Source organism: Hypanus sabinus, unplaced genomic scaffold (assembly GCF_030144855.1).
Source record: "Hypanus sabinus isolate sHypSab1 unplaced genomic scaffold, sHypSab1.hap1 scaffold_1713, whole genome shotgun sequence".
NCBI classification, from domain to species: Eukaryota; Metazoa; Chordata; class Chondrichthyes; order Myliobatiformes; family Dasyatidae; genus Hypanus; species Hypanus sabinus.
Window position 1 is genome coordinate 32,978 of NW_026779798.1, and position 17,584 is coordinate 50,561.

Sequence of the window (17,584 nt, forward strand, 5' to 3'; positions counted from 1 at the left end):
CCATGTGTAACTGCATCCATCACCTTTGTCACCTCCTGGAGGAACTCAATCAAGCTGGCAAGACACAAACCCGAACCAAAGCCTTGCTGCTGAACCCCAAACCACCTCATACATCCTCTCTGTCATACTCCCATGGGGGAGAACATATAAAAGGCTGAAGGTATATACCACCAGCCTCAAAGACAGCTTTTTTCTGCATTTATAAGACTGCTAAATGGTCACCTACTATGTTATTATTGGCTCTCAACAAAAATAAGACAATTTTATATCTAAAATGATAGCATCGTACATCTCATAACTAATAACAACTCAGATAACAACTTCGATAATCACAATATACTCACAGGAGAGCAGACAGAATACCGTTTGGGTTTGAACAACAGATAACAGATTATGTAATTCTATTTCAAACACTGTGGAAAGCAGAAAACTTACAGTGTTATATTGTCAATAAAAAAAACACATCTGATTCTGTTCCTCGTGTGTTTAAGAGAAGTTCCAAATATATATAAAATTCATACAATGCTTGTGAAATTTCTAGAACTGATGAAGCATTCGCGTAAAATAATCGTCCTAGTAGCAACCACAGAGGAACAACGACCACTATCAAAATAAATGGAGGGATTTTCCAAAGCGACTCACTAAGCCCACTGTGGTTTTGTCTGGTTTTAAGCCCACTCATAATTTACTGAAACAGACAAAAATCAGGTATCTAATCAGAAAAAAATACAAATTTTACCTTGACACAGCTATACATTGAGGATTTGAAATTATTTGCTCTTGCATCAGTAAAGCTGAAACAAACATTTCAAATACTGGAACTAATTTCCAAATATATAAGCATGAACTTCAGACTAGGAAAGTACAGAACATGATTAAACATAAAGAAAGGTGTAATAGAGCCGGTAGAATATCAAACAGAGCATCGGGATGCAATGCAACAGAATATGAAACGGATATTTAGGATATCAATAAGCAAAGAAAATAGATCATCGTGTGATAAAGGAAAACCTTCTAACAAAATTTACTTCAAGGCTGAAGAAAATCCGAATTTACTGCTTGGCTGAACAAACTTTGAATTTACATCAAGGATCAAGAAAATCTGCCAATCAGAGCTGAACAGTAAAAATATAACGAAGGTAGTAAACACTCACTGTGCCCATATTGATGTGTAATTTTGGTAAATTATCCTGCTCTGAAACAGATCTGGAAAATATACAAAAAAGTAATAACTTAAATAACAATTTCTGGAAAACACCATGTGCACTGGAGCGCACTTGGATTGATATCAACGAGGACAGTATGAGGATGATGAATAACAGATCTAAAAAAATGAGACAGCAGCCAGATAAAAATTTTCAGGATCAGTTAATATCATGGACACATGTCGTGAAAGTTGTTTTTCTGCGCCATCAGCACGATTACAGTAAAGTGTGTGCAGTGAGTCTGTATTTATGTACACAATTGTGGAAATAGAATTGTATCAGCGTGAATTAATCAGTCTGATGCTCTGGTGGAAGAAGCTGTCCCGGAGCCTGTTGGTCCTGGCTATTCAGCTGTGGTACCATTTCCCGAATGGTAGCAGCTGGAACAGTTTGTGCCTGGTGAGACTTGGGTCCAGAATGATCCTTCGGGCCCTTTTTACCCCGTCCGAAATGACCTTAGTAGTAGGAGGTTCACATCTACAGATGCACTGGGCTGTCCGCACCACTCTCTGCAGAGTACTGCAATTGAGAGAAGTACAGTTCCCATACCAGGCAGTGATGCAGCCAGTCAGGATACACAAAATGGTGCCCCTATAGAAAATCGTTTGCATTTAGGGGCCCATCCCAACGTCCTCAACCATCTCACCGAACTGTTTTTCTGTTTTTTTTTTTTGTTCAGACGAGAGAATATGCCAGGCAGGATGTCGGAATGCTCCTCTTGCAGGATGTGGGAAGTCAGGGAGACCTCCAGTGTTCCTGACAATGATCCCTGCAAGAAGTGCATCCAGCTGCAGCTCCTAACATAGCGCTTTAGGGAACTGGAGCAGGAGCTGGATGACCTCCGGATCATTCGGGAGACTGAGCAGGTTATAGATAGTAGCTTCCAGGAGGTAGTTACACCTAAGGAACAGGGCACAGGTAATTGGATTACCGTCAGTTGAGTGAAGGGGGAAGGGCAGTTAATGCAGGGTTCTTTTGTGGCCATTCCACTCCAAAATATGTATACCAATTTGGATACTGTTGGGGGGCGTGGGGAGGATGGCTTACCTGGGACAAGCTGCGGCAGCCGGATCTCTGGCACTGAGTCTGGTTCTGCAGTGCAGAACGGAGGGAGGAGGAAGAGGAGAGCGGTAGTGATAGGGGATTCCAGAGTCAGGGGTACAGACAGGAGATACTGTGGTTGTGACAGAGACTCCCGGATGGTTTGTTGCCTCCAGGGTGCCATGGTCAGGGATATCTCTGATCGCGTGCATAGCATTCTGAGGTGGGAGGGTGATCAGCCAGATGTCGTGGTACACATCGGTACCAATGACATAGGTAGAAATAGTCAGGATGTCCTGAAGAGTGAGGACAGAGAGCTTGGTAGGAAATTGAAAAACAGGAGATAGAGGGTAGTAATCTTCGGATTGCTGCCTGGATCACGTGCCAGTGAGGGTAAGAGTGCGATGCTCTGGCAGATGAACACGTGGCTGAGAAACTGGTGTAGGGGGCAGGGTTTCAGATTTCTAGATCATCGGGACCTCTTCAGGGGCAGGTGGGACCTGTACAAGAGAGACGGGTTACACCTGAACTACAAGGGCACCAATATACTTGCAGGGAAGTTTGCTAGTTTTATTGGGGAGGGTTTAAACTAGATGGGAACTAGAGTGCCAGAGTCGATAGTGGAACGGGGGTAAAAATAAATGATGTTGGTAGTTCATGCAAAGTCACAAATAGCAAGGTTGTGTGTGTTGGTAATAATCTTCTGAGGTGTGTATATTTCAAAGCGTGGAGTGTTGTGGGAAAGGCAGATGAGCTGAGGGCCTGGATTGACACATGGAGTTATGACATCATAGCCATTACTGAAACTTGGCTACAGGAGGGGCAGGACTGGCAGCTCAGTGTTCCAGGGTTCTGATGTTTCAGACGTGATAGAGACAGAGGGATGAAGGGTGGGTGGTGGGAAAATATTACAGCAGTGATTCAGCAGGACAGATTAGATGGCTTGTCTACTGAGGCCATATGGGTGGAGTTGAGAAACAGGCAGGTATGACCACATTAATAGGGTTGTATTATGGACTACCCAATAGTCAGCGAGAATTGGAGGAGCAAATCTGCAAACAGATAACAGACAACTGCAGGAGACAGAAATTTTAATTTTCCACACAAGTATTGGGACTCCCAGACTGTTAAACGTCTAGATGGGTTAGAGTTTGTAAAATGTGTTCAGGAAAGTTTTCTAAAACAATATATAGATGTACCAACGAGGGAAGATGCAATATTAGATCTCCTATTAGGAAATGAGTTAGGGCAGGTGACGGAAGTGTGCGTAGGGGAGCACATTCGTTCCAGTGATCATAACGTCATTAGTTTCAACTTGATCATGGATAAAGATAGATCTGGTCCTCGGCTTGACGTTCTAAACCTGAAAAGGGCCAAATTTGAAGAAATGAGAAGGGATCTAAAAATCGTAGATTGGGACAGGTTGTGATTGTGATTGGTAAGTGGGAGACCTTCAAAGGAGAAATTTTGAGAGTGCAGAGTTTGTATGTTCCTGTCAGGGTTGAAGACAAAATGAATAAGAATAAGGAGCCTTGGCTATCGAGGGATATTGGAACTGTGATAAAGAAGAAGAGAGATGTATAACATGTATAGGCAACAGGGAGGAAATAAGATGCTTGAGGAGTATAAAAAGAGTAAGAAAATACTTAAGAAATCAGGAGGGCTAAAAGAGGACATGAGGTTTCTTTGGCAGTCAGGGTGAACGATAATTTTAAGAACTACAGGTATGTTAAGAGCAAAAGGATAATAAGACATAAAATTGATCCTCTTGAAGATCAGAGTGGTCGGCTATGTATGGAACCAAAAGAAATGGGAGAGATGTTAAATGGGTTTTTTGCATCTGTATTTACTAAGGAAAATGGAATGGAGTCTATGGAAACAAGGCAAACAAGTAGGGAGGTTATGGAACTTATACAGATTAAATAAGAGGAGGTGCTTGCGGCAAATCAGAGTAGATAAATCCGCATGACCTGATGTCGATATCCACGGATCGAGTGCCAGAGGATTGGAGGATAGCTCATGTAGTTCCGTTGTTTAAAAAAGGCTCAAAAAGTAAGCCGTGAAATTATAGGCTGGTAAGTTTGATATCGGTAGTAGGTAAATTAATGGAAGGAATACTAAGAGATAGGGTCTCCAGGTATTTGGATAGACAGGGACTTATTAGAAAAAGTCAGTATGGCCTTGTGCGTGGTAGATCATGGTTAACCAATCTATTAGAGTTTTTCGAGGAAGTTATCAGGAAAGTGGATGAAGGGAAGGCAGTGGATGTTGTATACATGGACTTCAGTAAAGCCTTTGATAAGGTCCCGCATGGGAGGTTAGTTAGGAAGATTCAGTCGCTAGGTATACATGGAGAGGTAGTAAATTGGATTAGACATTGGCTCAATGGAAGAAGCCAGACAGTGGTAGTGGTGGATTGCTACTGTGAGTGGAGGCCTGTGACTAGTGATGTGTCACGGGGATCAGTGCTTGGTCCAGTTATTTGTCATCTATCTCAATGATCTGGATGAGAATGTGGCAAATTGGATCAGCAAATTTGCTGATGATACAAAGATTGGAGGTGTAGTGGACGATGAGGAAGGTTTTCAAAGCTTGCAGAGGGATTTGGACCAGTTGGAGAAATTGACTGGAAAACCGCAAATGGAGTTTAATGCGGACAAGTGTGAGGTATTGCACTTCGGAAGCTCAAACCAAGTTAGAACATAGAAGGTAAATGGTAGGACACTGAGGAGGGCAGTAGAACAGAGGGATCTGGGAGTATAGATACATAATTCCCTAAAAGTGGCGTCACAAGTAGATAGGGTCATAAAGAGAGCTTTATAAATCATAAATCATAAATCAAAGTACTGAGTATAAGAGTTGGAATGTAATGGTGAGGTTGTATAAGACATTGGTGAGACCGAATGTGGAGTAATGTATGCAGTTTTGGTCACCTAATTACAGGAAAGATATTAATAATGTTGAAAGAGTGCGGAGAAGGTTTACAAAGATGTTGCCGGGACTTGAGAAACAGAGTTACAGGGAAAGTTTGAATAGGTTAGGACTTTATTCCCTGGCATGTAGGAGAATGGGAGGTGATTTGATAGAGGTGTATAAAATTATGATGGGTACAGATAGAGAGAATACAAGCTGACTTTTTCCACTGAGGCTAGGGGAGAAAAGAAATCAGAGGTCATGGGTTAAGGGTGAAAGGGGAAACATTTAAAGGGAACATTAAGGGGGGAGCTGCTTCACACAGAGAGTGTTGGGAGTGTGGAATGAGCTGTCAGATGGAGTGGTGAATACGGGATCACTTTGACATTTAAGGAAAACCTGGACAGGTATATGGATGAGAGGGGTCTGGAGAGATATCGTCCAGGTGCAGGTCAGTGGGACTAGGCAGAAAAATGGTTCGGCACAGCCAAGAAGGACGAAAATGCCTGTTTCTGTGCTGTAATGTTCTATGGTTCTATCTGAGGTGAAAGAGGTGCTGTTGTGCCTTTTTTCACTACACAGTTGATGTGTACAGACCACATGAGATCCTCAGTGATGTGAATGCCGAGGAACTTGAAGCTGTTCACTCTCTCATCCCCAGATCCATTGATGTCAATAGGGGTTGGCCCGTCTCCATTCCTCTTGTCTTTGAAACATTGCATCCAGCTCCTTTGTTTTTGCGACATTGAGGGAGAAGTTGTTTTCTTGTCAACACTGTGTCAGGGTGGTGACTTCTTCTGTGTAGGCTGCCTCGTTATTATTTGAGATTTGGCCAATAAATATAGTATCCTCAGCAAATTTAACTAGCAGATTGGAGCTGTGGGTAGCGACACAGTCATGCGCATACAGAGAGTAAAGGAGGGAGCTTAGGACACAGCCCTGAGGGGCTCCTGTGTTGAGGGTCAGAGGGGCAGAGGTGAGGGAGCCCACTCTTACCACTTGCCGGTGATCTGACAGGAAGTCCAGGACCCAGCTGCACAAGGCAGGGTGAAGGCCGAGGTCTCTGAGCTTCTTGTCAAGCCTGGAGGGAATGATGGTATTGAATGCCGAACTGTAGTCTAATAACATCATTCTCACACAAGCATCCCTCTTCTCCAGATGTTTAAGGAGGTGTGCAGAGCAGTGGCTGTTGTGTCATCTGTTGATCGGTTGTGTCGGTAGGTGAATTGTAGGGGGTCCAGTGTGGGTGGTAACAAGCTGCAGATGTAGTCCTTGACCAGTCTCTCAAAGCATTTGCTTATTATTGAGGTGAGTGCGACAGGACGCCAGACGTTCAGACATGTTGCCTTAGTCGTTTTAGGTACAGGAACAATGGTGGATGATTTGAAGCAGGAGGGAACTCTACACTGGGAGAGGGTGAGATTAAAAATATCCGTAGATACACCTGCCAGTTGTGCCGCGCGCATCCTGAGTACCCGCCCTGGGACGCCGTCCGGTCCCGCAGGCTTGCGACTGTCCACTCGTTGGAAACACCTGCGAACCTCAGCCTCAGAGATGACCAATGTGCAGGTCGCTTTGTCGGCTCTCCCCGGGGTCTCAGTGTTGGCGATATCGAACCGAGCGTAAAGAGACTTAGATCCTCTGGGAGACAGGCAGCGATGTTGGCAGCACCATTGCACTTAGCTCTGAAGTCTGCATTGGGGTGCAGAGCTTGCCATAAGCTGTGTGTGTTGTTGGTGGAGAGCTGTGCCTGAATACGATCTCTGTATTGTCGTTTCGCTGCCTGGATGACTTTGCACAGATCGGAGCTGAATTTCGTGAGCTCCTGCTGATCACCGGCAATGTAAGCAGTCGGTCACACGGCAAGTGCTGTTCACACGGAACTGTTGATACAAATTTTGTGGTTTGGGCAGTCCTGACCAATTTCTGAAGGAAATCATCTCCCCTCTGTGACAATAACACACAACTGGGGGATGTTGTTATTACACAGCTGTGATAATAACAGCCGGGAACTCCCTTGGCAGCCGGAAAGGTTTACACAGCAGCACCAGGTACTCCAGATCTGGGGAACAAAAGGGTTTGAGGGCATGGACATTCCGGGGTTCCACCAAGCATTAATGATCATGAAGCATACCCTAAATCCTGTTCTCTTCCCAAATAGGTGTGTGTGTGTGTGTGTGTGTGCGTATGTGTGTGTCTGTGTGTGTGTCTGTCTGTGTGTGTGTGTGTGTGTGGGTGTGCGTGTGGGTGTGTGTGTGTGTGTGTGTGTGTGTGTCTGTGTGTCTGTCTGTCTGTGAGGGGGGGTTGGTGGTACTGGATGACGACACGATTGTTGCTGACGGTAGGGGCCAATTCCGAATCTGTGGACTCGGGAGCAGTTGGGCCAGAGGGACAGCTGGGATGCAGGCGCTTGGGTAGCTGGAATCTTCTTGCATCCCATCTTCTTTTCAGCAGTCGCTCTTCTGGGTTCCTCAAAATTCTTGTCTTTTCCGTGGATCAGCGACTGCCACTCGTTGACCTCCATATTTACCTGAGGGAGCCTCTGCTGAATTTGGTCCTTGTACCTCTTGCACGGGGCACCACGATCTCTCTTGCCCTGAGAGAGTTCTCCGTAGTGTACTGCTTTCGGTAACCTGGAGTTGTCCATGCGAGATGTGGCCTGTCAGACGGTGGATCTGGCTGAGCAGCGAAGTGGCTTCAGGACCTGGAAGTTGAACATATATAGCTGTGCATGTCTGTGTGATTATATGAAATATTAAACTAAATAAGTAGTGCAGAAATAGAAATTTAACATTAAATTTAAATTTAGTGAGGCAGTATCGATGGGTTCAATGTCCATTCGGAAACTGCATGGTAGAGGAGAAGTTGCTCCTGAATCGTTGAGTTTGCGCCTTACTCAGTTCCCCATGAACCAGACGGTGATGCAGCCAATTACAATGCTCTGCAATGATCTATTTGGATTGCATGCAGAAAAGTTTTCCAGTTTACAGTGGTGCATGTCACAATAATAAACCAATTAACCAATTTACCGATTCATTGTCAATAATACATCGCCCCTCGGTTGCTTAAGATTGTTATAACCGGGGGGGGGGGGGGGAAGGGGGATGACAGTGCGGATGAGGTGCTACGACCTATTAAATGCTCCCAGTGGCGAGTAGCCTCTGTCCAGCTCTTGGTCTTCACGTGAGATTTCGCCACTAATCCCGGTGGAAGCGTTTCTTCTTTCTTTCTTTCTTTCTTTTTCAATCTTTTTATTAAATTTCATATATAAAAAAAAAACAACACAAAATAATGAATAGATTACAGATTCAATAAACTTGAGATTACATTAGTAATAGGATAATAATATCCTATTAAAACATCCATCAACAAAAGGTACATAAATCAATCAAGTCTATATAAATATATATGAAAAACAAAAATAATCGTCGAAAAAAGAAAAAAAAAATTGAAATTATATATGAGAAAAAATATATAATGAAAAAAAATACTAAACTAAAACTAACATGGGCAATAATAGCACTTTATAAATATTTAAAGGTGTCAAGAAAAGAACTCCAGAACTCCATACCTGAACAAGTATAAGTAGAGAAAAGGATCTGAAATAAGCCAAATTAATTCATATGAAAGTGTCGAATAAATGGTCCCCAGGTTTCTTCAAATTTAATTGAAGAATCAAAGATAGTGCTTCTGATTTTTTCCAAACTCAGATAAGAAATAGTTTGGGAGAACCACTGAAATGTAGTAGGAGGATTTACTTCTTTCCAGTTTTGTAATATAGACCTTCTGGCAATTAATGTTACAAAGGCAATCATTCGTCTGATTGAAGGGGAAAGCTGATTGCCATCTTCATTTGGTATACCGAAAATTGCAGTAATAAAATGGGGTTGTAAATCGATATTCCATACTGAGGAAATGACATCAAAAATGTCCTTCCAATAGTTATGTAAAGTGGGACATGTCCAAAACATGTGAGTCAATGAAGCCACTTCTAAGTGACATCTGTCACATTGAGGATTAATATGCGAATAAAATCGGGCAAGTTTATCTTTAGACATATAAGCTCTATGTACAATTTTAAATTGTATTAAAGCATGTTTAGCACAAATAGAGGAGGAATTAACCATTTGTAAAATTTTTTCCCATTTATCTGTTGATATATTACATCGAAGTTCTTTTTCCCATTCTTGTCTAATTCTATCCGATATTTCTGGCTGTATCTTCATAATCATGTTATAAATAAAAGCTACTAATCCCTTCTGACAAGGATTAAAAGTAAAAATCAAATCTGAAAAATCCGATGGAGTTGAATTAGGAAAAGATGGAAGAATTTTATGTAAGAAATTTCTAATTTGTAAGTATCTAAAAAAATTAGATTTAGGTAATTCAAATTTGTTGGATAGTTGATCAAAAGACATCAAAGTACCTTCAAAAAAAAGATCACGAAAACATTTTATACCTTTCCTTTTCCATATACTAAAAGCTTGATCTGTCAATGAAGGTTTGAAAAAAAAATTACATAAAATAGGGCTGTCCAGAGCAAAGTTTTTCAGATTAAAGAATTTGCGAAATTGAAACCAAATTCGTAGTGTATGTTTAACAACAGGGTTAGATATCTGTTTATTGAATTTGGCTAAATCAATAGGAAGAAAAGAACCAAGAACGGAAAATATAGAATATCCCTTAACCTCACTACATTCCAAATTTACCCACTGTGGGCACACAGGTGAATCCAAATCTAGTTTCCAGTACATTAGGTTACGAATATTATTCGCCCAATAATAAAATCTAAAGTTAGGTAAAGCTAGACCACCATCTTTTTTAGACTTTTGTAATTGCCTTTTGCTTAACCTAGGATTTTTATTTTGCCAAACAAATGAGGAAATCTTTGAATCAATATTATCAAAAAAAGATTTAGGAATAAAAATTGGTAAAGCTTGGAATAAATATAAAAATTTCGGTAAAATCATCATTTTAATAGCATTAATCCGACCAACTAATGATAAAAATAAGGGAGACCATCTAGTAGTAAGTTGCTGAATTTGATGAAGCATAGGTAAAAAATTCAGTCCAAATAAATCTTTATATTTCTTGGTGATTTTTATACCTAAATAGATAAAGTTATCAGTAACAACTTTAAATGGCATCCTATCACTCAATAAAGTTTGCGCGTTTAAAGGGAATAACTCACTCTTATCTAAGTTTAACTTATAACCAGAAAAACTACCAAATTGAGCCAACAAGGATAAAATAGCAGGAATAGACCTACTAGGATTAGAAATATATAACAACAAATCATCAGCATAAAGCGATAATTTGTATAACTTCTCATTACGGGTAATACCAAAAATATTAGGAGACTCACGAATAGCAATAGCTAAAGGTTCTAATGCAATATTAAATAATAAAGGACTTAAAGGACAACCTTGTCTCGTACCACGAGATAATTGAAAAAAAGAGGATCTATAATTATTTGTAAGAACAGAAGCAACAGGTTTATAATATATTAATTTAATCCATGATATAAAATTAGGACTAAAATTAAAGTTTCTCAATGCATTAAATAAATATGTCCATTCAACTCTACAAAGGCTTTTTCAGCATCTAATGAGATAACACATTCTGGGGTTGTAGGTGATGAAGTATAAATTATGTTAATCAATTTTCTAATATTAAAAAAGGAATATCGATTCCTAATAAAACCAGTTTGATCTTCTGAGATAATCTGTGGTAATACCTTTTCTAATCTAATGGCTAAAATTTTTGTAAGAATCTTAGAGTCTACATTTAATAATGATATAGGGCGATAAGATGCACATAAGGTAGGATCTTTATCTTTTTTAAGAATTAAAGAGATAGTAGCTTCATAAAACGATTGAGGTAATCTCTTCTTAACAAACGCATCATTAAAGATTTCACATAGCCAAGGAGAAAGCAATAAAGAAAAAGTTTTAAAAAATTCTACAATAAAACCATCAGGACCAGGAGCTTTCCCTGAATTCATTGATGAGATAGCCTCTCTTATTTCATCCATAGAAATAGGAGCATCAAGCAAGCTACAATCTTCATCTATCAGTTTAGAAATATTCAAATTATTAAAAAAATTATCCATCGTAAACCGGTCACCGTCAAATTCTGATTGATATAAAGATTTATAAAAATCTTGAAAAGTGTTATTGATTTCTTTATAATCAGTAGTTAAATTACCGTCTTGTTTACGAATTTTAATAATTTGTCGCTTAGTCGAAATAGCTTTTAATTGATTAGCTAACAATTTACCAGTTCGATCACTATGAATATAAAATTGAGCCCTAGTCTTAATTAATTGATTCTCAATTGAAGAAGATAATAATAAACTATGTTCCATTTGAAGCTCAACTCTCTTCTTATAAAGTTCTTTGGTAGGAGTAACGGAATAAATCTTATCAATTTCTTTAATTTTATCCACCAATAAAGCTATATCTGAATATCTTTGTTTTCTTTTACCAGCGGAATATGAAATAATTTGTCCACGAATAAAAGCCTTGAAAGAGTCCCAAAGTATTCCTTTATCAATCTCTTCATTATAGTTTGTTGAAAAAAATAAGTCAATTTGTTGTTTTATGAAGGTAATAAATTCTGGATCTTGAAGTAAAGTAGCATTAAGTCTCCAAGATCTAGTATTGATAGAAGAATCCGAAATCTTGATAGATAACTTCAAAGGCGCATGATCCGAAATAGCAATAGAATCGTATTTACAATCAATAACATCTGTTAATAAACGATGATCAATAAGAAAGTAATCAATTCTAGAATAACTATGATATACATGTGAAAAAAATGAAAATTCTTTATCTTTAGGGTTCAAAAACCGCCATATTTCAGTAATTCCAGAATCAACCATAAAAGAATTAATAAGTAAAGCTGATCTATTCGGAAGAGTTCGAATAGGTTTAGATCTATCCATCGAAGGATTCAAACAACAATTAAAGTCTCCACCCATAATCAACATATATTCATTCAAATTAGGAAGAGAAGTAAATAAACGTTTAAAAAATTCAGGACAATCAAAGTTTGGAGCATAAATATTAACTAAAACAACTTTCCGATTAAAAAGTGAACCAGTTATCAACAAAAATCTACCCTGTGGATCAGAAATAATTTCATAATGTGTAAACGAAATTGAGGCGTCTATAAAAATAGACACACCCCTAATTTTAGCGGTACAATTTGAGTGAAATTGTTGACCTTTCCAGAACCTAAAAAAACGTTGATTATCCTCCCTCCTAATGTGGGTCTCCTGTGCAAAAATAATATTAGCGTTCAATCTATGGAATACTTTAAATATTTTTTTACGTTTAATCGGATGATTTAAACCATTAGTATTCCACGAGATAAAGTTAATAGATTTATCCATCATACCAATATTAATTGTGTGTATCATAAAAGGTTAAAAAGACACATAACCCACAATTTAGGAAGAAGGAAAATTGATTCAGGAGCAACCGGAGATCCTGACACCTCAACAATATTAACAATTTAAAGTCAGCCCATAAACTAAAAGCAAAAAAATAAAAAGCAAAAGCATGAAAAAAGATCCCTCCCTCCTCCCCCCACCCTTTGAAAGAAAGCCAAGCGGCAGGCGCATAAACTAATACTAATATTACCCCCATTTCAAGATGGCAGCTCCATAAGAAAATTTTTTAAGAAAAAACTATATAACACCCCAATTAAAATATAGAGTTGCAAAAAAAAAAATATATATATATATATACCTACATATATATATATATATATATACACCTACACATACACACCCATATCAGACAAATCAAAAAAAACTAAAATAGTAAAACCAGAAAAATCATTAATAAAAAAAAAATGCACATTAAAGTTTAAAAATGTGATACACCTTTAAAAAAGAAATTCCATATTCAGATACAAAGATGACGTTTCACAAGCCAAGACTTATGGGAAGAAGAAACGACATTTTGAGAAAGCCATATTACAAAATATGAATATAAATTCAGCAATCTAATAAGAAAATATAGTAAAAAAGTTATCAAAATAGAATTTTTTTTTTAAAAAAAAAGATTTAATAGACACTACAACATATTTAAAAAAAAACTAAAGAAAAAGAATTCAAAACCTTTGTTCCATTTCTAAATACAGGCAAGCAAATAAACGCTTATAAAAAGTAAAGACTTATGGGAAGAAGAAACGACATTTTGAAAAAAAAATAATTCATTATTACAAAATACAAACGTATATAAAAAAAGGATATTATAAAAATTAAAACAGCATCTATAAGCAATAATAATAGTAGTAAAAAAAAAAGACCCAGACCAATAGTTCAAAATAAAAAGTTATAACCCAACTTCCAGGGTTAAAACTTAAAATGAAATGACATCCTCTCTCCAAAAAAAAATCTTCAATGTAACTCATAGTTCAAGTTGCACTAGAGGATCGATATTCTTCAACAAATTTCTTCGCTTCTTCAGGAGTGTTAAAAAAGTGTAGACTGTTGTCGGGCAGCACCATTCTAAGCTTCGCTGGATACATTAAAGCTTGTTTAAACCCAATCGAATGAATCTCTGCCATCACTGGTTTAAAAGCGATCCTGGCTTTCATTACTTCATACGAGTAGTCTTCAACTATTCGAAATGAATAATTTCTGTAGGAGATCATACCTTTTTTACGAGCTAATCGAATTAGAAGCTCTTTCTCACGAGGGTAATGAAGGCGAACAATCACCGCTCGTGGTTTATCAGACACAGACGAAAACCTCGCAACTCTATGAGCGCGGTCAATAACAGGTTCATTTTTCAAACCTTCACCACCGAAAATTTCCCACAGTAATTTAGAGAAAAATTCAGTTAAATCACCGGACTCAACTTTTTCGGGAATTCCGATGATGCGCAAATTCTGTCTGCGAGAACGATTTTCAAGATCAGTAATTTTAAACTTGTACTGATCTAAAGTTTTAGCAGTCGACTCTATCTTCTTCTCTAACACTTCAATTGTACGTGCTTTTTCACAAATTGATTGTTCAAGAGTCGTGATCTTATTTCCATGCTGTTGAACCTCTAACGCCTGCGACTGAAGCTTAGTTTCAAGCGATTTAACAACTCCTTCAAGATCGGATATTTTCGAAGTAATCCTCCTTTCCAAACTTAACAGTTTACTGTCCAATTTACCTTCTAGTCTGCCTTCCAGAGCCGCAAATTTAGCATCCAGTTTATTGTCCAATTTACTTTCCATACCCGCAAATTTAACATCCAGTTTAGTGTCCAAAAGACCAAAAATTGCGTCGATGGATACAGGATCCTTAGCCGATTTCTTACTTGTAGCCATTTTAGGTTTGACAAGATTAGATCAACTATTATTTTAGGAAAAAAGGGTCAATCAAAGGTAGCAACTCATATGATTAAGTTCGAAAAGGTCTAATTAAAGGGTGATTATAGTTAAAAAAAATAAAGAGCGCCTAAAAGGCAGATGCTTACGTCGCCATCTTGAAACTCCACCCCCCGTTTCTTCTGACAGGCGAAGAGGCAGAGGTGGGTTACTGGTGCCTTACAACCAGTCGCTTTGGGCAGATGGGGCTTGGCGGCTGTGATTGGCAGCTCACCCAGGAACAAGAAAACTCTGATCTCAAAACTCCACTGCCTTGTAACTGTAACCCCTCATGGGGAAGAGGTTGGGAGTAAACCCAGTGGGAAAAGCCTGGAGCTGGAGTCCCTGAGTCAGTGTTAAATGGTGTTCAACGCAGACTGGCATCTCCTGCGACACCTCTGGTGCCACGCTGTGTCAGTCTATGTCGTTCCTTTGTGCACATCAGATGCATGGAGAGAGGGAGCTTGCTACATCGGCAGAAGCTTCCTCTCCATATCGGAGTGTCCCGGCTTGCAGGGGCAGGACATCCATGGTCGACTCTGACAGATGGAGGCCTCATCAGACAGAGCCCCATACCCCCACAGCAAGACTGATGAGTAGCAGTTGCCAAGACTTCACCACCCTTTCCCACAGACACGACGTACATCACTGAGACAGACCCTTGTGGCTTCTTCCATTAACAGAGATTCCATCTTTCCACCAATCCTCCATCACTGCGATTGAAAACTACCCTTTTTCATTCCTGTCATTCCAATGGGTTATCGATCCACAACTTCACTGTGATTCTCCCCCAGACGCTGTCCGACTTGAGTACTTCCCGCGTATTCTGCTCCTGTTTTGATGCAAGAGCAGTGGACACCTGTGACCCCCAGTGTGCAGCCTTGCCAAAATGCACAGTGTCCTGCTCTCCATAGTTCCACACCAGATCAACATTAACATCGTCTGTTAATGAGTCAAACAATGCTTTAAATATAGTGAAATGTTGTTGTAACGGGAGGTGCAGTCAGGAATGCAATAGGATATTCAAGATTCAAAAACTTTATTGTCGTTCCAATCGTACATGAGCTCTGCAGGGTAGAATGAGACAGCGGTTCCCAGGAGCAGTGCAATCATAACATAACAAACACAACACTAAATAATAAACACAACAATAAATAATAAAACACAACAGCCACATATCGCTTTAAATCAAGTTATAAGTGTCCGGTGCAAGTTAAAAGTGTCCAAAGCAGAGTCAGATAGAGCAGCTATTTAGCAGTCTGACTGCCTGTGGGAGGAAGCTGTTTAGTAGCCTTGTGGTTTTAGTTTTGATGCTCCTGTAACGTTTACCTGATGGCTGAAGAACAAACAGTTCATGGAGAGGATGTGAGGGTTTTTTAATTATGTACCGTGTCGAATGGAGGCATCGACGTTGAAAGAGGTCTTGGAAGAAGGTAGGGAGACCCCAATAACCTTCTCTGCTCCCCTAACCACCCCCTGCAAGGCTTTTTTTGTCGGCAGCACTGCAGCTGGAGTACCAGGCTGTGATGCAAAAGGTCAGCACACTCTCAACCACGCCTCTGCAGAATGTAGTTAAGATGTTAGTGGGAAGTGATGCTTGTTTAAGCTTCCTCAGAAAGTGCCATCAGGGGAATGTTCACCTTCACAAATAACTAGAACCAGAACATGAGGACTGGACATTTTCCGGGACATCCATTGCTGTCAATTCCGTGTCTGCGAACAGAATTTTACTTTCTGTCCTAATATCCATGGAAGCATTGAATTGATTCATGTAATCTCAAACACTGAATGCTGAAATACCGTTATAAAGTTCTTTGTCAGATGAGCCATTTAACGTTTTGAATATGTTCTCTGTTCCCATGGAAGATGTCCAACAGAAACACAAGGAGACTCTGCGGACACGAACTGAAACACTGAGAGTGAACACGATCCTGATGACGGAGAAGGTGAAGGTTTTCCAGCTGGCTGATCGATACGCTGAGCTCACGGTCATTTCTACTGTTCGAGATCGGACACTGGTGGAACATGAGCTGCTGGCAAGAGGCAGAGACCATGAGCATTATAGAGAGAAACAACTCCGCAGACAGCTGGAAAAAATCCAGACTGATCAGTTATTCCAGAGCAGCTTTTCCCGGAGTGAATCCAAGTCTGGGAGTTCAGCAGCAGTGGCCGGAGTCCCGGGGATCGGGAAAACAACGATGGTACAAAAAATTGTTTATGACTGGGCCATGGGGAAAATATACCAACAGTTCCAGTTTGTCTTCAGTTTCAAATTCCGAGATTTAAACAGTATTGACTGTCGAATAAACCTGAAGGAACTGATTCTGGAACAGTATCCTTACTTTGGGAATATCCTGAGAGAAGTCTTGATGAACCCAGAGGGATTGCTGTTTATATTCGATGGTTTAGATGAATTCAAACACAAAATCGATTTTGCGGACAGTCAGAGAGATACAGAACCAAAGCACCAGTGCCCAGATCCCGAGTGGTGGTGTGAAGTGTCTGACATTGTGTACAGTTTAATCCAGGGCAAGCTGCTCCCAGGGTGTTCAGTGCTGGTGACCACTCGCCCCACTGCGTTACATTTATTGGAAAAGGCGAATATCAGTGTCCGGGCTGAAATCCTGGGATTTGTTGGTGAGGAACGGAAGGAATATTTCATCAGACATTTTGAAGATCAGACGGTGGCCGAAGCTGTTTTCAATTATGTGAAGGAGAACGAGATCCTGTACACCATGAGCTACAACCCCTCCTACTGCTGGATCCTCGCTCTGGCACTGGGCCCCTTCTTCACACAAAGAGTCAGGGACCCACAGCGAGTTCCCAAGACCATCACCCAACTGTACTCCTACTATATTTACAACATCCTGAAAAACCACGGCCGTGAGATTGAGAGACCCCGTGATGTGTTACTCAGGGTTGGTCAGATGGCCTTCAGAGGAGTGTCTGCGAAGAAGATTGTGTTTACAGATGGAGATTTGGTCAACTACAGTCTGCAGCCTTCCCAGTTCCTGTCCGGGTTCCTGATGGAGCTTTTGGAGAGAGAGGATTCT

The 17,584-nt window shown here is 39.9% G+C and overlaps 1 protein-coding gene across 1 annotated transcript in view; it reads left to right on the forward strand.

Annotated features, from left to right (window-relative positions):
• LOC132387303 (uncharacterized) overlaps nucleotides 1–16,732 on the forward strand; it is a gene marked incomplete at its 3' end in the record, with an annotated part of 47,553 nt that extends 30,821 nt beyond the window's left edge. The window contains exon 7 of the mRNA XM_059959660.1: nucleotides 16,398–16,732. Within this exon, the coding sequence (XP_059815643.1) occupies nucleotides 16,398–16,732 (335 nt within the window). The remainder of the gene's footprint in view (nucleotides 1–16,397) is intronic.
• Between the last annotated feature and the right edge of the window lie 852 nt (nucleotides 16,733–17,584).